At 39.9% G+C, this 22,675-nt stretch overlaps 1 protein-coding gene across 1 annotated transcript in view; it reads left to right on the plus strand.

The window, feature by feature from the left end:
• Positions 1-22,675, plus strand: part of HECW1 (HECT, C2 and WW domain containing E3 ubiquitin protein ligase 1) — a 312,853-nt gene that overhangs the window by 178,231 nt on the left and 111,947 nt on the right. The window contains 1 exon segment of the mRNA XM_036862740.1: positions 20,587-20,729. Coding sequence (XP_036718635.1) covers positions 20,587-20,729 — 143 coding nt within the window.

A 22,675-nucleotide genomic window follows, 5' to 3' on the forward strand; every position in this document is an offset into this window, starting at 1 on the left:
TTCATTTATTGGATCTAGTAGTTTTTGTGTGGAGTGCTTAGGGTTTTCTATATGTAGCATCATGTCATCTGCATATAGTGACAATTTTACCTCTTCCCTTCCAATTTGGATACCCTTTATTTCTTTTTATTGTCTGATTGCTGTGGCTAGGACTTCCAATACTATGTTGAAGAGAAGTGGTGAGAGTGGACATCGTTGTCTTGTTCCAGATTTTAGCAGGAAGGCTTTCAGCTTTCCGCCGCTCAGTATTATATTGGCTGTGGGTTTGTTATAAATGGCTTTTATTATGTTGAGATATGTTCCCTCTATTTCCATTTTGGTAAGAGCTTTTATCATGAATGGATGTTGAATTTTGTCAAATGCTTGTTCTGTATCTCTTGAGATGATGATGTGGTTTTTGACTTTTCTTTTGTTAACGTAATGTACTACATTGATTGATTTTCATATATTGAACCATCCTTGTGAACCTGGGATGAATCTCACTTGGTCGTGGTGTATGATCTTTTTAATGTGTTGTTGGATTTGGTTTGCTAATATTTTGTTGAGAATTTTTGCATTTATGTTCATCAAAGATATTGGCCTGTAATTTTCTTTTTTGGTGGTATCTTTGTCTAGTTTTGGTATCAGGGTGATGGTGGCTTCACAGAATGTCTTTGGGAGTGTTCCCTCCTCTTCAGTCTTTTGGAAGAATTTGAGAAGAATTGGTATAAGTTCCTCTTTGTATGTTTGGTAGAATTCGCCTGTGAAGCCATCTGGTCCTGGGTTTTTGTTTGCAGGAAGTTTTTTTTTGTTTTTTGTTTTTTTTTTACAGATTCTACTTTATTTCTAGTGATTGGTTTGTTCAAATTATCTATTTCTTTTTTTTTAACATCTTAATTGGAGTATAATAGCTTTACAATGTTGTGTTAGTTTCTGCTGTATAACCAAGTGAGTCAACTATATGTATACATATATCCCCATATCCCCTCCCTCTTGCGTCTCCCTCCCACCCTCCCTATCTCACCCCTCTAGGTGGTCACAAAGCACCAAGCTGATCTCCCTGTGCTATGTAGCTGCTTCCCATTAGCTAGTAGTTGGTAGCTTTGGTAGTGTATATATGTCAATGTTACTCTCTCACTTCTTCCCAGCTTACCCTTCCCCCTCCCCAAGTCCTCAAGTCCATTCTTCTTGTCCTGCCCCTAGGTTCATGAGAACCTTTTTTTTTTTTTAAGATTCCATATATATTTGTTAGCATATGGTATTTGTTTTTCTCTTTCTGACTTACTTCACTCTGTATGACAGACTCTAGGTCCATCCACCTCACTACAAATAACTCAATTTCGTTTCTTTTTATGGCTGAGTAATATTCCATTGTACATATGTGCCACATCTTCTTTATCCATTCATCTGTCGATGGACACTTAGGTTGCTTTCATGTCCTGGATATTATAAATAGTGCTGCAGTAAACATTGTGGTACATGACTCTTTTTGAATTATGGTTTTCTCAGGGTATATGCCCAGTAGTGAGATTGCTGGGTCGTATGGTGGTTCTATTTTTAGTTTTTTAAGGAACCTCTGTATTGTTCTCCATAGTGGCTGTATCAATTTACATTCTCACCAACAGTACAAGAGTGTTCCCTTTTCTCCACACCCTCTCCAGCACTTTTTTTTTTTTTTTTAACTTTGGGTTTATTTATTTATTTATTTATTTATTTATTTATGGCTGTATTGGGTCTTCGTTTCTGTGCGAGGGCTTTCTCTAGTTGTGGCAAGTGGGGGCCACTCTTCATCGCGGTGCGCGGGCCTCTCATTATCGCAGCCTCTCTTGTTGCAGAGCACAGGCTCCAGATGCGCAGGCTCAGTAATTGTCCAGCACTTATTGTTTGTAGATTTTCTGATGATGGCCATTATGACTGCTGAGAGGTGATACTTCCTCATAGTTTTGATTTGCATTTCTCTGATGATTAGTGTTGTTGAGCATCCTTTCATGTGTTTGTTGGCAATCTGTATATCTTCTTTGGAGAAATGTCTATTTAGATATTCTGCCCATTTTTGGATTGGGTTGTTTGTTTTTTTGATATTGAGCTGCATGGGCTGCTCGTATATTTTGGAGATTAATCCTTTGTCAGTTGCTTCGTTTGCAAATATTTTCTCCCATTCTGAGGGATGTCTTTTCATCTTGTTTATGGTTTCCTTTGCTGTGCAAAAGCTTTTAAGTTTCATTAGGTCCCATTCGTTTATTTTTGTTTTTATTTCCATTTCTCTAGGGGGTGGGTCAAAAAGGATCTTGCTGTGATTTATGTCGAAGAGTGTTCTGCCTATGTTTTCCTCTAAGAGTTTTCTAGTGTCTGGCCTTACATTTAGGTCTTTAATCCATTTTGAGTTTATTTTTGTGTATGGTGTTAGGAACTGTTCTAATTTCATTCTTTTTCATGTAGCTGTCCAGTTTTCTCAGCACCACTTATTGAAGAGGCTGTCTTTTCTCCATTGTATATTCTTGCCTCCTTTATCAAAAATAAGGTGACCATATGTGTGTGGGTTTATTTCTGGGCTTTCTATCCTGTTCCATTGATCTATATTTATGTTTTTGTGCCAATACCATACTGTCTTGATTACTGTAGCTTTGTAGTATAGTCTGAAGTCAGGGAGCCTGATTCCTCCAGCTCTGTTTTTCTTTCTCAAGATAGCTTTAGCTATTCGGGATCTTTTGTGTTTCCATACAAATTGGAAGTTTTTTTGTTCTAGTTCTGTGAAAAATGCCATTGGTAGTTTGATAGGGATTGCACTGAATCTGTAGATTGCTTTGGGTAGTATAGTCATTTTCACAATGTTGATTCTTCCAAACCAAGAACATGGTATATCTCTCCATCTGTTTGTGTCATCTTTAATTTCTTTCATCAGTATCTTATAGTTTTCTGAGTACAGGTCTTTTGTCTCCTTAGGAAGGTTTATTCCTAGGTATTTTATTCTTTTTGTTGCAATGGTAAATGCGAGTGTTTCCTTAATTTCTCTTTCAGATTTTTCATCATTAGTGTATAGGAATGCAAGATATTTCTGTGCATTAATTTTGTATCCTGCTACTTTACCAAATTCATTGATTAGCTCTAGTAGTTTTCTGGTAGCATCTGTAGGATTCTCTATGTATAGTATCATGTCATCTGCAAACAGTGACTATCTGTTTCTTCTTGATTCAGCTTTGGTGGGCTGTATGTTTGCAGAAAGTTGCCTGTTTCTTCTAGGTTGTCTACTTTGTTGGCCTATAATTGTTCATAGTATTCTCTTATGGTTTTTTGTATTTCTGCAGTATCAGTTGAGATTTCTCCTTCTTCATTTCTTATTTTGTTTAGTTGGGGTCTCTCTTTTCATCTTGGTGAGCCTGGCCAGAGGCTTGTCAATTTTGTTTACCCTTTCAAAGAATAAGCTCTTGGTTTTGTTCGTTTTTTTCTATTGTCTTTTTAATCTCTATTTTATTTATTCCTCCCTGATCTTTCTAATTTCCTTCCTTCTGCTGACTTTAGGTTTTGTTTGTTCTTCTTTTTCTAATTCTTTTAGATGGTAGGTTAGGTTGTTTACTTGAGATTTTCCTTGTTTTTTCATGAAGGCCTGTATCGCTATGAACTTCCCTCTAAGAACTGCTTTTGCTGCGTCCCATAGATTTTGTATGGTTGTGTTTTCATTGTTGTTAGTCTCAAGGTATTTTTTTATTTCCTTTTTGATTCCCTCATTGACCTATTGGTTTTTTAGTAGCATGTTATTTAGTCTCCATGTAATCATTTTCTTCTCATTTCTTTAAATGTGGTTGATTTCTAGTTTCATGCCATTGTGGTCAGAGAAGATGCTTGAAATAATATTTATACTCTTAAATTTTTTGAGGTTAGTTTTGTGGCCTAATATGTGGTCAATCCTTTGAAAAGAATGTATATTCTTGTTTTCTGGATGTAGTGCCCTGAAAATATCAATTAAGTCTAACTGTTCCATTGTATCATTTAGGACCTCTGTTGCCTTATTGATTCTCTGTCTGGAAGATTTGTCCACTGATGTGAATGGGATGTTAAAGTCTCCTACTATTATTGTATTCCTGTCAGATTTCTCCCTTTATGTCTGTTAGTATTTGTTTTATGTATCAATATTTGGGTGCTCCTATATTAGGTGCATATATGTTGATGAGTGTCACATCCTCTTCTTGTATTGATCCTTTTATCATATAGTGATATGATAAATCATATCATATAGTGATATGATTTTATCATATAGTGTCCTTCTTTATCTTTCTTTATAGCATTTGCTTTAAAGTCTATTTTGTCTGATAAGAGTATTGCAACTCCCACTTTCTTGTCATTTCTGTTTGCATGAAATATCTTTTTCCATACCCTCACTTTCAATCTACGTGTGTCCTTTGCCCTAAGGTGGGTCTCTTGTAGGCAACATATTGTAGGCTCCTGTTTTTTTATCCAGTCTGTCACTGTATGTCTTTTGACTGGAGCATTGAGTCCATTGACATTTAAGGTAATTATTGATACATATGTATTTATTGCCATTTCAAACCTTGTTTTCCAGTTTATTCTTTGTTTCTTCTTTGTTCCTTTCTTTTTCTTTTTATGGTTTGATGATTTCCTTTTATTTTATGCTTGTGTTCTCTTCTTTTAGCTTTTTGTGAATCTGTTGTATATTTTTGATTTGTGGCTGCCCTATTTTTCAAGTATGTTAACCCCTTCCTATATCTGCTTGCTTCAGACTAATAGTAATATTAGCTCAAACACATTCTAAAAAAAAGAAAAAGAATCTGCATTTTCTTACTCTCTTTCTCCACATTTTATGGTTTTGGTGTCCCTTTTTACATTTTTATGTTTATCCTTTTGCCGTTCCTTGTGTTTATAATTGCTTTCACAAATAGTTTTTTTTTCTTTTTTATCTGTATACTGGCTAATTTAAGTGATTTACTTTCCAGTTGTGATTTCCTCCTTCCTATTTCTTCTTGCTTCTTTTCTCTTTAGAGATGACCTTTCAGTATTTCTTTTAGGATACATTTAGTATTGCTGTATTCTTTTAGTTTTTGCTTGTCTGAGAAATTCTTTATTTCTCCTCCTATTCTAAATGATAATCTTGCTGGGTAGAGTGTTCTAGGTTGCGGATTTTTCTTTCAAGACTTTGAATATTTTTTGCTTCTCCCTTTTGGCCTGCAGTGTTTCTGTAGAGAAATCAGCTGATAGCCCATGGGGGCCTCCCTTGTAATGAACTCTTTGTTTTTCTCTGGCTGCCTTTAGAATCCTCTTTATCTTTAACATTTGCCACTTTTATTTAATATGTCTTGGTGTAGGTCTGTTTGGGTTCATCTTGTTTGGGACCCTCTGTGCTTCCTGTATCGAGATATCTGTTTCCTTCTTTAGGTATGGGAAATTTTCAGCCATAATTTCTTCAAATACATTCTCAATCCCCTTTTCTCTTTCTTCTCTTTTTGGAATCCCTATTATGCATAGATTGGCCCATTTTATATTATCCCACAGGTATTTTATATTACTCTCATTTTTTTCTCATTTGTCTTTCTGTCTGCTGTTTTGATTGGGTCATTTCCATTAATCTATCTTCCAGATCACTTATTCTTTCTTCAGTTTTATTCATTCTGCTCTTCATTGCCTTGAGCTCAGCTTTTGTCTTGGCAAATGAATTTTCTAATTTTTCTTGGCTCCTCCTTATAATTTCTAGTTCCTTTCTACAGTACTCTGCATTTCTGTTGATAGCCTTTCTTAATTCCTTCAGTATTTTCATTACCTTCTTTTTGAACTCGGTGTCTGTTGGACTGAGGAGGTCTGTTTCATTGTTTGTTCCTTCAGGGGAATTTTCTTGGTCTTTTAACTGAGAGTGGTTCCTCTGCTTCTTCATTTTGTTTATATTTCTCTTAGTCTGTGAGTTTAGGAGAAACAATTATCTACTGTAGTCTTGGAGGGCTATTTATAAGCAGGAGCATCCCTGGGCAGCTTGTGTGCGTTTAATATTTCTTTGGCATGAGGGCTGTTTTTGGTTTGGATGCTTGCCATCTCTTTCCTCAGTGTGTGCTGGCTGTTATCCCCTTGATAGGGGGCATACAGGTGCATAGGTGCATGGCTTGCACAGGGCTCCCAGGAAGGCAGGGGCAGCCGTTGGCTTCCAGTCAGGTCACAGGTCCCTCTGCAGTGGCTGCGGTGGGTCGCATGCCCCCGGGGAGGAGGAAGCAGTGGTTGGCACTGGGTCCCGGGACCCTCAGCAGTGGCGGACTGCGCAGGCTCCTGTGAAGGTGGGGGCAGTGACCTGCACCTGCTCACAGGACCCTCTGCAGCAGCAGCAGCAGTCCGAGCCTGCCTCTGGAGTCCAAGATGGGAACAGCAGCTCCCGCCTGCCCCTGGAACTCGTGTAGGCAGTGCTCTGCCACCTTAAGTGCCAGGAGAAAGTGGCCTATAGTGGGCCCATCCCTCTCCTTGTGTGCCTCCCAACAATGGCACCTTGCCTCTCTGGTGGGCCCAGACTTCTTCCCAGACTCCCTCAGTTGTGGAGCACCACACCCTAGCCCCCTCAGGCTGTTTTCACACAGCCAACCCCAGTCCTCTCCCCAAGGTCTGACCTCTGAAGCCTGAGCCTCAGTACCCAGCCCCCACCTACCCCAGAGGACTGATCGGACAAGCCTCTCAGACTGGGGAATGCTGGTCAGCACCAACCCTCTCTGCATGTCTCTCTCCACTTTGCCCTCAGCACACCTGTTGCTGTGTTCTCCAAGGCTCCAAAGCTCCCCCTCCGTCCCCACCAGTAAGGGGACTTCCCAATGTATGGAAACCTTTCCTCTTTCACAGCTCCCTCAGAGGCACAGGTCCTGTCTCGATTCCTTTCTCTCTCTTTTTTTTTTTCTTTTTCTTTTGCCCTACCCAGTTACATGGAGATTTTCTTGCCCTTTTGGAATTCTGAGGTTGTCTGTCAGCATTCAGTAGATGTTCTGTGAGAGTCGTTCCACATGTAGATGTATTTTTTATGTATACATGGGAGAAGGAGAACTCCACATCCTACTCCTCCGCCATCTTGATCCCTCCCTCAAAAATTCTTAAATTGAGCACAGAAAACATTAACCATAAAATAAAAGATTGATTAGTTGGATGACATTAAAATTCAGAATGTCTGTTCATCAAAACTCTACATTGGGAGCAAGCCACAGAAAATATTGAGCTATTTCTAGATAGCAAAGAACTAGTATCTAGAATGCACATACTACCCCTACTACCCCAACAAATCCAAAAGAAAAGGGAAAAAACTAACAGAAAAATGGACCAAAGACTTGAACAGGCACTTCACAGAGGAGGATGTCCAAATGCCAATAAATATATAAAAAGATGCTCAACTTAATTGGTCATCCAGGACTAAAAATTAAAGATACTGTTGTGATACCACTGCACATCCCCCAGAATGACTAAAATGAAGAAGATCAATATCTAATGCTGGTGAGATGTGAAACAAATAAGACTCTTGTGCTGCTGATGCATGGTGAGGGGTGTGGGCACGTAGGTGGAGAAAGGGCATCAGTTAAGAGGCAGTGGAAGAAACTAGGTGGGAGATACTGAAGCTTGGACCGGAACAGTGGCAGTGAATATGGAGAAGTGTAGATGTAACTTTAATTAGCTGTTATTACTCACTTTTGTCTACTGGGTCCCTTCAGTATCCCCCAGCTACAGTGCACTTAAAATAGGGCTCTGGTATGTGAGAAGAACAACAGTGCAGGTAGATCAGGGCAGCTTCTAGTGCTGGGACTGGCTGTGAGTAGACACCAATAACCCAGACATTACCGTACAGTTAACCAAACCACAAGCCACTGCCCTGACAACTTGAGTCAAGCATGAGCATGAACTCACAAGGGTCAGGCTTAGAGTATTCTTCTATATAGCCAGTAATAATAGGTTGTTTACCAGAGTTATCACATTTAATCATCCCCACATCATCATGAGTAAATAAGAATGAGACCTACTGGGTGGGGAAATTGCCAAAACCTGATTGACTGAGCAGAGCAAGCAGACCAGCTTAGGCTAAAAGCACCCCCATCCTCTAGAGATAAATACAGGTGCCTGGCCGAGGCCCTTGATCCCCAGAAAGTAAGCACAATTGCTAAATGATTACTGTAATAAGCCAACCCTAATGAGCTTTAACCAAATTGATTGGTTTGAAATAGATTGTTAACTTCTGTCCTGATTGATTAGAAATTAAGAAGTAATTTAATCAGAAATTAAATTGCACTTTGACCTGGACAAGGGAAACAGGATCATAAACCCAAAATTCACTTTTATGGAAGAAAAGCATTCTTCAACATGCAAAGCTGGCACTGGCGGTGAGTGTGCAAGAAGCCCTAACCAGCAGCCCTGCCCCAGGACAATAGTTTAAAAAAAAAGATTATTGAAGTTCCTTGATACAGACAACCATCATCTAAGCACCAAATCATTTCTTCCATTGGCTAAACGCTTATGAAAGGAATTCATGAATGGAACACCAACTTAAAAACATAAGGCACGCTACTCCAGTGGTACTGCCTCTGGTTCCCAGGTGATGCCTGTGGCTCATCCACTGAACCTAGGACTCAGAGAGACACACAGTTTGATGTCCATTGGCTAAAGTATTCTTTGTACTTGTCTGTTAGCATCATTTTGCAGCCTCCGAAGAAATAAGATGGAAGTGGAGGTTCTGAGAGCAGCAGTAAAACCAAGTGCCTCCTAATTTCTCATGGAGGAATAGAGTGAACTGGATGAGGGGTTGGCTTAGGACACCATCCATGGGGCCAGTTGTGTGCTGGAGGCGACTCATGTGGGCTCCCAGGAGCCACCACCATAGTAGGTCCTTGTTGGTTACCTATTTTATATATAGTAGTGTGTATAGGTTAATCACAAACTCTTAATTTATCCCCCCTCACCTTTCTCCTTTGGTAACCATAAATTTGTTTTCTATATCTGTGGGTCTATTTCTGTTTTGTATATAAGTTCATTTGTATCAATTTTATTTTAGATTCCACATATAAGTGATATCATATGATATTTGTCTTTCCCTATCTGGCTTACTTAACTTAGTAGGATAATCTCTCGGTCCATCCATGTTGCTGCAAATGGCATTATATTTCCTTCTTTTCTATGCCTAAGTAATATTCCATTGTATAAACTTACCACATCTTCTTTATCCATTCACCTATCGATGGACATTTAGGTTGCTTCCATGTCTTGGCTATTGTAAATAGTGCTGCTATGAACATTGGGCTGCATGTATCTTTCCGAATTATGGATTTCTCTAGATATATGCCCAGGAGTGGGATTACAGGATCATATGGTAGCTCTATTTATAGTTTTTTAAGGAACCTCCATACTATTCTCCGTAGTGGTTGTACCAATTTACATTCCCACCAACAGGAGGGAGGGTTCCTTTTTCTCCACACCCTCTCCAGCATTTACTATTTGTAGACTTTTTGATGATGGCCATTCTACCCAGTGTGAGGTGATAACTCAGTGTAGTTTTGATTTGCATTTCTCTAATAATTAGCAATGTTGAGTATCTTTTCATGTGCTTTTTGGCCATCTGTATGTCTTCTTTGGAGAAATGTCTACTTAGATCTCCTGCCCATTTTTTGATGGGTTGTTTGTTTTTTTGTTTTTTGTTTTTTGTCTTTTTTGATATTGAGCTGCATGAGCTGTCTGTATATTTTAGAGATTAATCCCTTGTTGGTCACATCACTTGCAAATATTTTCTCCCATTCTGTGGGTTGTCTTTTGGTTTTGTTTATGGTTTCCTTTGCTTTTAAGTTTAGTTAGCTCCCATTTGTTTATTTTTGTTTTTATTTCATTACTCTAGGAGGTGGATCCAATGTTTTGCCTATGTTTTCCCCGAAGAGTTTTATAGTATCTGGTCTTACATTTAGGTCTTTAATGCATTTTGAGTTTATTTTTATGTGTGGTGTTAGAGAATGTTCTGATTTCATTCTTCTACATGTGGCTGTCCAGTTTTCCCAGCACCACTTATTGAAGAGGCTGTCTTTTCTCCATTGTATATTCTTGCCTCCTTTGTCATAAATTAATTGACCATATGTGCGTGGGTTTATCTCTGGGCTTTCTATCCTGTTCCATTGATCTGTAAGTTTGTCTTTGTGCCAGTATCATGCTGTTTCGATTACTGTAGCTTTATAGTATAGTCTGAAGTCAGGGATCCTGATTCCTCCAGCTCCATTTTTCTTTCTCAAGGTTGCTTTGGCATTTGGGTTCTTTTGTGTTTCCGTACAAATTTTAAGATTTTTTGTTCTAGATCTGAAAAAAACATCGCCATTAGTAGTTTGACAGGAATTGCATTGAATCTGTAGATTGCCTTGGGTAGTAAAGTCATTTTGACAATATTGATTCTTCCAATCCAAGAACATGGTATATCTCTCCACCTGTTTGTTTTATCTTTGATTTCTTTCATCAGTGCCTTATAGAACAGGTCTTTTGCCTCCTTAGGTAGGTTTATTCCTAGGTATTTTATTCTTTTTGATGCAATGGTAAATGGGATTGTTTCCTTAATTTCTCTTTCTGATCTTTCACTGTTAGTGTGTAGAAATACAACAGATTTCTATGTATTAATTTTGAATTCTACAGCTTTACCAAATTCGTTGATGAGCTCTAGTAGTTTTCTGGTAACATCTTTAGAATTTTCTACATATAGTATCATGTCATCTGCAAACAGTGACAGTTTTACTTCTTCATTTGCAGTTTGGATTCCTTTTATTTCTTTTTCTTCTCTGATTCCTGTGGCTAGGACTTCCAAACCTATGTTGACTAAAAGTAGCAGTAGTGGACATCCTTGTCTTGTTCCTGATTTTAGGGTAAATGCTTTCAGCTTTTCACTGTTGAGTATGGTGTTAGCTGTGGGTTTGTCGTGTATGGCCTTTATTATGTTGAGGTATGTTCCCTCTATGCCCACTTTCTGGAGAGTTTTTGTCATAAATGGTGTTGAATTTTGTCCAAAGCTTTTTTCTGTATCTATTGAGATGATCGTATGGTTTTTATTCTTCAATTTGTTAATGTGGTGTATCACAGTGATTGATTTGTGGATATTGAAAAATCCTTGTATCCCAGGGATAAATCCCAACTGATCATGGTGTGTGATCCTTTTAATATATTGTTGGATTCAGTTTGCTGGTATTTTGTTGAGGATTTTTGTGTCTATTTTCATCAGTGATATTGGCATGTAATTTTCTTTTTCTTTTGTTTTGTGGTATCTTTGGCTTTGGTATCAGGATGATGGCAGCCTCATAGAATGAGTTTGGGAGTACTCCTTCCTCTGCAATTTTTTGGAATAGTTTCAGAAGGATAGGTGTTAACTCTTCTCTAAATGTTTGATAGAATTTGCCTGTGAAGCCATCTGGTCCTGTACTTTTGTTTGTTGGGAGTTTTTTAATCACTGTTTTAATTTCAGCATTTTTGATTGGTCTGTTCATATTTTTCTATTTCTATTAAAATCTAGTACTTAGATTTTCTGCCAGAACAATAACTAAAATGGCTTGGGCACTGAAGGTGCAATCTAGTATTCATAGAGAGTGCATCTTAGATTACACACAAGCTTGTATTGTAGTCCACTTTTGCAGCATCAATATGTGACTTCTGGTGGAAATACCTCCAGGAGTAGCCAGTCACTGATTCCCTCTCTTGTCAATGTTCATTTCCATATTCAAATTACACATTTCTGTGTGCATCCTTATTTACCACAAGAAAATAAATAACGTGATAAAAACTATAGAGGAGATATGGAAGCAGAAGAAAAAACAGCTGTCTCTGTTGGTGGTTCCCAAAGTCAGAAAAGCCTTCACAGAAGAAATTTTATTTGAATGGGTGTTTAAAGGATGAGTAGGAGTTTGGCATGGCCAGGAAGTTGGGAAAGAACAACTTCTAGGAAAATAGGAAGTCTGTGAAAATGTGTGAAAGAAAATGAGGTTGCCAGGGAATGAGTATAATAAGTGAAGGTGGAAAGATTGGCAGGAACCAAACGCCTCATTGGGAAATTTGGATTTCATCCCGTGAGTGAGAAAAAAATGAGGGGAAGTTATTTTGCAAGAGAATGAAAGGATCAAATCTGTGTTTCAGAGACATAACTTTACTGGCCACTGTAAGGGAGAAACTGAAGACTGGGAGACCAGTTCGGAGGTTATTCCATGGGCAGGGAATGACATTGGCCAGTGGCAGCAGAAGTGGGGAGGAGATAACAGACTCTAGAGAGTTTAGATTCAATGACTGATTGGATATAGGCTCCTAAAGGTACAAAGAACATGCAGGGCTGACCAAGGTATGCAGTTGAGGAACTGTACAGTGAAGATGACTATTTACCAACAAAGCCTGTGCAGACAGTGCTTCTTCTCTGTTAGGGGTACTATAAAGTAGACATAGAAAGGTTGATTAAGTTGCTTATGATCACACAGCAAATTTTGGTCTTCTTGGTTTTCAATCTAGTAATCTAATCCTATTCCTTTTTTATAGGCGTTGAAATGAATCATCTTCAGAAGCAAAAGACTTAGAGATGTAGATGTGGTCCCCAACCTTTTTGACACCAGGGATTGGTTTCGTGGAACACAATTTTTCCATGGACCGGGGAGGGAGGGGCATGGTTTTGGGATGATTCAAGTGCATTACGTTTATTGTGCACTTTATTTCTATTATTATTATATTGTAATATATAATGAAATAATTATATACCTCACCATAATGCTGGCAGAAGGCGGAGCTCAGGCAGTAATGCAAGCGATGGGGAGCGGCTGTAAATACAGATGACGCTTCCCTCACTCACCTGCCGCTCACCTCCTACTGTGCAGCCCAGTTCCTAACAGGCCACAGACCAGTATTGGTATGTGGCCTGGGGGTTAGGGACGCCTGTGGTTAAGAATATGGATATAGATACAGATATAGATAGAATACATGTTATGTAGTAAGTATAATACATACTTTTGTATTTGATATATTTTATATATAGTATATAAGTATATAACATTACATATTTACAAGCACACACTTGCAGACCTTGCTTCCCACTCTGCCAAGCCTAAATCTTGGCCTAATTTTGCCACAGCAGTGCCTGCGAATAAAATTAATAATATTCTTTTCTGTGGCTGAGTTTTCTCAGTTCCTGATATGGAGATGGTGGAGGCCCAGTCAAGACCAGTTCCCTCATTCTTATGCATAAGAAGAAATGTAAACTTTCCATATACCACAGATCTGTAAGAGCAGCCTTTATTATTCAAAGCAGTTAGATTCTCTGCAGATACAAGGCTCACCTCTCAGCAGGATTCTGGGATGTCCTTCCTGGGGTAGAGTCAGGCTACGCACTGCTTGGAGGGGTAGGTCTCCTATGCCCAGAGTCCAAGAGCATCACCTCTTAATATAAAACCCTGTGACATTGCTAGTGAGAGAGAAAAACATTGCTCTTGACTCAGTGATTGCTCTGCTAGTGAAGTTGTTTTCCTGTCTGTTGTTATCCTTGACTTTAGGCAGCACTATTTTTGAGTATCATTTTTAAGCTCAGTGAATAGTGCCACCTGAATGGAAAGTCACATACCATGCAAGGTTCTAAGGAAGAGTAGCTGCGGTTTGCATGCTCCATTTACTTCCTTCCTGCTTTCCTTCTCCTTGGAGAACCTTTGCACAGGAAGCACTAAACCTAGTCCATTTAACTTTCATTAGTAATGAATAATGGTGTTGGCTGAATGGCACCAGGCAGCCTCTTGTGAATGGAGTTGGTGTTTTATTTTCCCCTTATGTCTGCAAGAGAAGAGAGGCAAAACTAGATGCCCCTCTAACTGCATATCATGAGCTATTTCACACAACAATTAGGACCACCCCTCCCCTACATCACCAGGCATCCAGTCTTGGCTTCTAGTTGGTATTCCTGCCTTACTCCTCAACATCCTCCTACCTCTTCAAATGTAACATGACCCAAAACAAGTCAACCGTCCCTACCACTTTTCACTTCTCAACCTTTCCCGACTTCCATAAGTTTATGAGTGGACGTAAATGAATCAACTGCACTTCTGCTCTCAGACTGGGATCATCTTTTCTCATACCTGCCCCTAAATGCCTAAGTGAAAATTCTTTACAAATCATGTTGAACGTTTCTCTGAAACTTCCCACAACTATTTCTTCATGTTTGATTATAGTGTCCCCTCTCACACTGATGTCCTTATTGTCTTGGCTGCATCAAGGCACTAATGGGTCCCATTAGTTACTCGGCTACAACTCGTCCTTTCTACCTGTGGCACCGTCTTCCCTTTCTACCCAAGACCAACCATTCTCCTGGATGATCACAGAGTCCACATGAATGCCCTAATTTCCTTAACGTCCTCGATCCCATTGACCTTTACTTCCATTTATCACCAGCCATCCATTCCGATGCTTACACTTTCGATCATGTGAAAACATCACGAGCTCCCCAGCTGTCTCTTTACAACCTAATATCCTTCCAACCCCTATTTCCATCACTCTGTACCTTCATTGCTTTGGGACATTCAATCACTCAGCCCCTCTTTTCTAGCTATTAATCCTCCCACATGCCCTCAGTCTTGCAAATCCAGCCTTGGGAACTTGAGGTCTCTTCCTCTCCCACATGCCATGGCTCTCACTGACATTCAGCCAGTCCACAAATCTGCCACCCCTTTCCTCCTTCCCTGCCAGGCTTCCTCCTCACTTCTCACTTGTTTCACCTGGTCTGTCTGCCTCCTGGCCTGACCATCTGTGGACACCTCCTCAGCACTGCTACAGTGACTTCTCTAAAATGCACAGCTGAGTGTGTCATTTGCATAATTCAGTTCCATTGTTCCCAGATGCCTTTGGGATAAGTCTAGGCTCTGTCCAGGAAGCTGTTTGTGAGCTGGATCCTGCTTATCCAGTTTCCTCTCATAACTTGACCCCTTCTATGATCCAGACATAGTGAGGCACCCACATTTCCCAAAGGGACCCGTGCACTCTGTGAATTTCAGCCTTTTGCCAATAGTGTCCTCTCTCCCTGGAATGTTCCTCCCACACCTTCTTCATCCAGCTGATGCCTACTTAACTGTTATGACTTAGTTAAGGCATCGCCTCCTCTGGGAAGTTGTCTCTACCTGTTCATTAGCCTTCTCCCCACCACCATCGGCCACCCCTTCTCTGTACCTGTCCATCAGGCTGAGCCTTTGGGGACTCTTACCATGGGGCTTTCTGTTTTGTCATTGTCTACCTGCAGCATAAGACTGCCAGCTCGTAGGGGCGTGGCCATGTCACCAGCACCCAGCTCAGAGTCAGTGCTCAGGAGGTGTTTGTGAGTGAATAGGTAACCCTTCCCTTCTTCTGAGCCATTGGCTGCTTTATGACCAACATTCTCCTGATCTCTGCCTCACTTGCCCATTATGGAACTGCTGCCGTAGTTTAACATAATTTCCAATTTAATATTTCTTTTGGTTCTCTACTTTGTTTTTATTTCAGTAAGTTCAGTTTATGGAAATTCTGTTTATAGAAGATCTACCCCGTGTCTTTTCTGAAGCAAGATAGAATATAATAAATAAATAAAGCATCTTATTTCTGTAAGTGGCCTATTGAGTAACAATGCAAACCAAAATAAATAGATACCCCCATATATTGCAACACTAGTCTAACATCTCTCTGGAAAATTGAAGAAGGTAGGCCTACATTGGTGGTTCTCAACAAGGGCAGTTTTGCCCCCAGGAGACATTGAGCAATGATTGGAGTCATTTTTGGTTGTCACAACTAGAGGGGTATTACTGGCATCTATTGGATAGAGGCCCACTACCATCTACTGCTATTAATAAGAATGCCAAGACCAAAAGAATAAATATTATTAAATATTATTATTAAAAAATAAATATTAAATTTAATAGTACTACTAAGCTGGGATTTGAAGAATATGTTATGAATCACTGAGCTAAATATTCAGGCCACAGAGGAAGATTTAGATTTGATCTAAGAAATATTTTGATAACAATGAGATTATTCTATGTTAAAATGGATTATTACTGTGGGTACTGTTATTCTCTACTCTGGTTGCATGGTAGAGTAATCTGGGAAGCTAGAAACACTACCAGTGCCCAGCTCTACCCCCAAGGGAATCTAATTTAATTAGTCAAGGATGGGATCCAGTAATGGGTATTTTTGTTAAAGCTCCCGAGATGATTCTAATGGGAGCCAGGGCTAAGTACCAATGGCCCAAAGCAAAAGTAAGAGTCCCACAACCTGTGCTGAAACAAAACCAAAAGGAGGCTTGATGCTGTAAGAATACTGGATGTGTCATTCCAGCTCATGCCCCGGCGTTGGGCCTCGTACAGCTTTCTTCCTGCCATTGTTGCCAATTATAAGAGGTCTGACAGTTGGTTCCTCAAGTGCAGCCAAGAAAGAGAATTCAGAATGTAATGTTCTAATGGAAAGGTGACTTATGGAACTTTACTCTCTGACCCTCAAGACATCAGGAGTTCCTTTATCTAGGATAGTTTCATGACTTATGCAGAGATAAGGAGCCATTTATTGACTGATAGGTCCAAGCATGGAGTACAGTTACCCTTAGATGCTCTCAAGCAAGAGGAAGAAGGTGAAGCGGGAAATGGCCAGACTTCCAATCCCTAAGGATCCAGGATTGGCTTTTTCATTTGCCACATTGGTTTCTTTCACAGGTGAACTAGGATGCAAGGTGACAGAATTCCACAAAGAGCAGGGGGCTTGGATCAACAATGCATCTTTTTTTTTAATCCTTTGCAGATATAGTTCACAGATTTTTCTTTTGACCATTAACCAGGCCATTGCTCTGGATAGAAAGACAGAGTGGGCATTAGTAGTAGGAGAACTGTAGCTTTTGTCTGTGCCCTAGGCATTTGAACCTGGCTTACGGATACTACAAACAGTTGTATAGACTTACTGGTTGTTAAGGACCAGCTGAAATAAGGTCGTAGATTTGAAAGAAGTCCAATAATTAAAGAGTCAAAAGGAGAAGGAAATATTAGAGGATGGGGCAGGGTAGAATCTGTATAGACCAGGAATGGAGAGGAAAAGATGCAGTTTAATCTTACACAACATGAACCTTCTTTTCCTAGTCTACAGTTGAAGATGCTGAGGTTCAGTGAGGTCATGCATGAGAAAGTCAAGAACTTAGATGTGCAGATCTAGGAAAAAAAGCCAAGTCCACCTCACTCCGCAAGTTCTTCAGGGGCTCAAAGTAAGAGCCAGGACAGCAGCCAGACAAAATTCATCACCCTGGCCTCAGACTCACGGGTGCAAATAGCTTGCTCAGGAATAGGCAGACTTTTATATTTTTAGAGCTGCTCAGTGGTTCTTAAAAGAACCTGACCCGTATAGCACAGGGAACTCTACTCAAGTTCTGTAATAACCTATATGGGAAAAGAATCTGAAAGAGAATGGAGATATATATATATATATATATATATGTATATATATATATATATACATATATATATATAACTGATTCACTTTGCTGTACACCTGAAACTAACACAACATTGTAAGTCAACTATACTCCAATAAAAAATTTTTTAATAAAAGAAGAACCTGACCTAGCTGGAAGTTTACATGGACTCTAGTAACCACGGCATGGAAGTAAGGGCCTGGTGGGGAGGGGTTGATGCCAGCCATGAAGGGGTGGATTTGTGAAGAGAGGCTAAGAAGGAAGTCTTTGTGGAGGGAGGAAAAGAACTCAGGATTTACCACCAAGTTTCAGAGAATGTCTAAGTAAGCTGACTTTCGTGTCCCATGCAGGCTGCTAGCGCCAGAAATACTCTTGTTTTAATAAAGGTGATGACGTTTTTCATTATAAAAATAATACATGTTCATCACAGAAAGAAATGGGTGGCAGACATAATCTTACTTGGTAAAGCAGCTGCTATTGAAATTTGTTGTAATTCTTTCCAGTCTTTTTTCTATTCATTTCATTCACGTTATTGTGATCGTGAGCTACATGTTCCTTGCTCTTGTCACTTAGCATTGGAAAATAAGCATTTTCTATTTTATTGGCATTTAATGTGTTGTAGTTGCATATTTAGGTATAATCATAAATGATTGTAATTTAGAAAATTATAAACTATTCGTCATATACATATACTACAATGTGCCTAGCCTATGGTTGAGCTTTTAGGTTAGGAGATCCATTATAGTACACTTCAGAATGGAATTACTAGGCAGAAGAAATGGAAGTTTGGCACCCAAGGTAGTTAGGGAGCCTGGATGCTCACAGGCCTTTTTAGAGGAGAATCAAACCAATTCCTGGGTTTGATCCTCGAGCTTAGCATGTCCGTAAATTCAGTTTTGTCAGTACCAAAAATGATTGGTTCTTAGGAAGTATACGGCTATTAAGCAAAACTAATTTGTAATGGAAACTAGAAGCACCGTATGGAGGGAGGGTGTGGAAGCCATTATTGCTGTTTGCCAAATATTTCTGTTCTCTATCTCCCAGACATACGGTAGGATCATACTCCCTATTCGCTATGGGTGGCTGGGGTGTGTGTCTAGTTGTGATGAAGCCTTAGGATTGAAAGTGAATACTTATTTGCAGGAGGAAAACCCTCCAGAGTTCTCTTTCCTGCTGTCACTGTGGCTGGCAGCGTTTGAGAGTGTGTCTGCTCCATCAGTCTAGCTCCCTGAGTGACTAATGAACAGAACCCTCTGCCAGCCCACAGTGACAGTGTGAGCAAGGAAAAAACTTTGCTACCATAAGTCACTGAGATGTGGAATTGGGTGGTTACTGCAGCATACCCCAGCCCATCCTGACTGGTACGGAGGGGATATTAACATTGGCATGCCCGACATCTTTAACCTCTGATATTAGAAATCAACTAAAGTGAAAAGAATGCTTTTAGGAATTAATCAGAATAAAAGAAAATAGTTATATATTTCAGCTCTTTCACAACCCTTAATTAAGGGTACTGTAACTTTTAATCAACTCCCTCCTCCCAGAGAGTCTGAGCTGGGCAATGAAAATATTTTCCTCTCTCTCCTTTTCTACACTTGTTGATGGCCAAGCCAACTTCTGACGATCACAGTCTGCCTTTAATTGTCATTGCCTTTATTTTAAAAGCCCTCCAGTATGCTATTTAAAAAATGAACAGTTTACAACAGAGGGAAAAAGATCTGCTTTCTCCCCCCACCAACCCCACCATGAGCCCACATCCTCAAGTTCAGTTTGGATTGTACCCTCCAGGCATTTTCTCTGCAAGTCAAAATACAAACGGAATCCCACTCTTCACATTTTTCTACATCTTGCCTTTTTTTCACTTAATTTGTCAGGTATCATTTCATGTCAGAACATATTTATTTACCTATTTCTTTTGAATGACAGCAGAGTTCTCTGTTTCGAAAATTTACCATCCTTCATTTAGCTGGTTTCCTATTGGTAGGCGTATTTTAAATCTTTCCAGCCTTTTGTAATTGTTAATAATGCTCTATTGAACATCCTTATAAAAAATATGTATTTTGCACACTTGTACAAGTTAATCCAGAGCGGAAATTCCTAGAAGTAGAATTCCGGGTTGAAGGGAATTTGTAGTTTTTGTTTTTTTTTTTAAGTTCTGTATTTGTTGGTTTTTTTAAAATTAATTAATTTATTTATATATTTTTGGCTGTGTTGGGTCTTCGTTTCTGTGCTAGGGCTTTCTCCAGTTGCGGCAAGCGGGGGCCGCTCTTCATCGCGGTGCGCGGACCTCTCACTATCGCAGCCTCTCTTGTTGCGGAGCACAGGCTCCAGGCGCGCAGGCTCAGCAGTTGTGGCGCACGGGCTTAATTGCTCCGCGGCATGTGGGATCTTCCCAGACCAGGGCTCGAACCCGTGTCCCCTGCATTGGCAGGCAGATTCCCAACCACTGCGCCACCAGGGAAGCCCCCGGGAATTTGTAGTTTAAATGCCAAAAGATATTACCAATTCCCTTCCCAAGGGTCCAATAAATTTGCATTTCCATCAATACAGTGTGAGAGTTCTTGTCCCTTCCCGCTTTCCAGAAGGCAGTGTATGATCAAACTTTAAAAAATCTCTGCCATTATAATCATGAAAAGAAAGATATTGCATTGTTGATTTGAAGTGCATTTCCTTAATTATAGGTGAGTTTTGCTTGTTCTTTCTTTATGTATGTTGATACCTTCAGTCCAGTATGGTGAGGCCTGGGTAGCATGCTTTCCCTTTAAAGTGAGTTGATTTTATTATTTGAATCTCCGAGAATAACCTTACTTTTAGGGAATTCCCTGGCAGTCCAGTGGTTAGAACTCCGCACTTCCACTGCAGGGGGCACAGGTTCGATCCCTGGTCAGGGAACTAAGATCCTGCAAGCCAAGTGGCCAAAAAAAATGAAAAGGACCTTATTTTTAAGCACTGAGAAGACATCTCATCGTGACCATTATTCATTTATTGAATAAACAGGGTTCACAGCATTTCTAAAACCTTGAGATAGATAGATAGAGATAGGTTGAGATAGATAGGTAGATAGATAGATAGATAGATAGATAGATAGAGATATTGCTGCTGGGGTGTTTGACAATGACATCATTCAAAGCAGATGGACTGGGGACTGGCCAGCCCTCTCACCTTGCAATTAATTGATGCCACATGTTTTTTCATTGCAGCAATTCAGCTTTGTGTCCTTGCCCACTGATGTGCTGGAAATTGAGGTGAAGGACAAGTTTGCCAAGAGCCGCCCCATCATCAAGCGCTTCTTGGGAAAGCTGTCGATGCCAGTTCAGAGACTCCTGGAAAGACATGCCATAGGGTAAACCTTGACCAAGAGCTCAGTATCACTAGGCAACAGCCAGCAGGCCAGGCCCAAGGGAGGCAACAATACAGTCTCATAGAGACTTGAACTGAAAAGGTGGTGCTGTATTTCCTTGGCTTCTCCCATTAATTATGTTGTTGAGCTACAACATTTAATTAAACAGACCCTTCCCTTTCCCCTAGTTTGCGTACCACTGGTTACTTATGCAAGAGAGTAAAAATTCCTAAGACACTATAGTGAAAGAAGCCCTTAATGCAGCATTTTTTTCTGTACAGATAGAAATTAAAATTTGTTTTACTACGATGGATAACATTTCATTCATATGCCTGTCTTGTGTGTAGGATTTAATCATTTGTGACATTTCCATAACAAGATGAAATGCTGGGTTACTAGACCAGAGCGCCTTAGAAAACACTAGTATTTATAGAAAATGCTAGATAATATGTATGAAATTTTAAAAGCGTAAATCCTTATGGTGCAACCACAATTATGTTGCTTGCATAGTTCAGTTGTATATGAGAATATGTTTCTGCGTTTTGTATCTTCTACATTCATGTGCATTCAGGGTTCTCATTAAACTCTGACCAGATAAAATCCTTGTACATAATATGTATTTCCGTAGGTAATGGTAACTATATTTGAAAACACTAACTCTCTAGTCATAGATATGCCTCAATGCGATACTTAGAATGATATCAAAGGAATGAGGAAAATTATGCAGAATTTCCAAGGGTCTTAATTTAAAGCTCTTTGGATTTTCAGAAGGACTTGGAATCACTCACAGTTATCATAAGGACATGTAATCAGAACCTGATAGCGTGTGTGCAGCTGTGTGCACATAGACACGTGTTAATTCTCAAGCCAAAGGGAGTTGACATTTACGAAGCTACAGTTGTGTCTCAAACAAGGTGTTTTGCATTTTCCACTCAAACAAACAAAAATATACCTAAAGAACGTAAAGCTGTCTGTGGCACATAGGGACTAAATGATTCCAAACTGTTCATTTTTAAAATAGCAAACTGTATGCCTTTTAAAATAAAAGCAGCTCATGGGACTACCCAGGCGGGCCAGTGGTTAGGACTCCGCGCTTCCACTGCAGAGGGCGTGGCTTCCATCCCTGGTCCGGGAACTCAGACCCACCATGCCGTGCTGTGCGGCCAAAAAAAAAAAAAAAAAAAAAAATTTCTAAAATAAAGCTCAGAAAGCTCCCTCGATCCCTTGGCCTGTAACATCACAGCCCTCAGCTCTCTGCCTGGCTGGCTGCCTACCTCCTTCAAGTCCTCTACCCACGCCTGCCTCAGCCTCACATTGGAAATATCACCGCTGCCTTGAGCCCTTTATGTAGTGGTCCTGCCTCATGCCCCCAGCTGGATGTAAGCTATTTAAAGGCAGCGGTATGCATTACCTGCTGTGTATCACCGGCAGCACTTCTTACATGGAAGAGGCTCAAAAAATATTTGTTGATAAAGTGAGTGGAAAGCAAAGGAAAGAAAAACGTGGAAAACAAATGCAAAGCATGATCGATTTAATTTTTGTCTCACTGTCTGATGGTCTTTAGGCCTCCTCTGATTCCAACGAGGTTTGGGGTTCAGGATCTCTTATGGTCGTAGTAGACCTACCTCATAATATTGACCAAGGCCCATGTCAATATTGTAGCTCATTCTATTTTCCCTGCATATAATGCTTTATTTAATGGGCTTCCTAGAAACTCCAAGCGTGAAACCAGGGCTTCCCAAATAGAAATACTAAGTCAGTGGATCACTGGGATATATGTTGTTTCCTAATGCCGGTGCTTTCTAGGAAGAAACATTAAAACACTACCAGCCAGTGACTTATCTTTTTATTGGAATGTCACAAATGAATAAATGGAGTGACTACAGAATTATCTAAGTAACAACTGGTTTGGGAATATGTCTTTGTTATTATTGGGTAGAGTGGATTTG

The sequence above is a fragment of the Balaenoptera musculus genome, chromosome 9, assembly GCF_009873245.2.
Source record: "Balaenoptera musculus isolate JJ_BM4_2016_0621 chromosome 9, mBalMus1.pri.v3, whole genome shotgun sequence".
Classification (NCBI taxonomy): domain Eukaryota; kingdom Metazoa; phylum Chordata; class Mammalia; order Artiodactyla; family Balaenopteridae; genus Balaenoptera; species Balaenoptera musculus.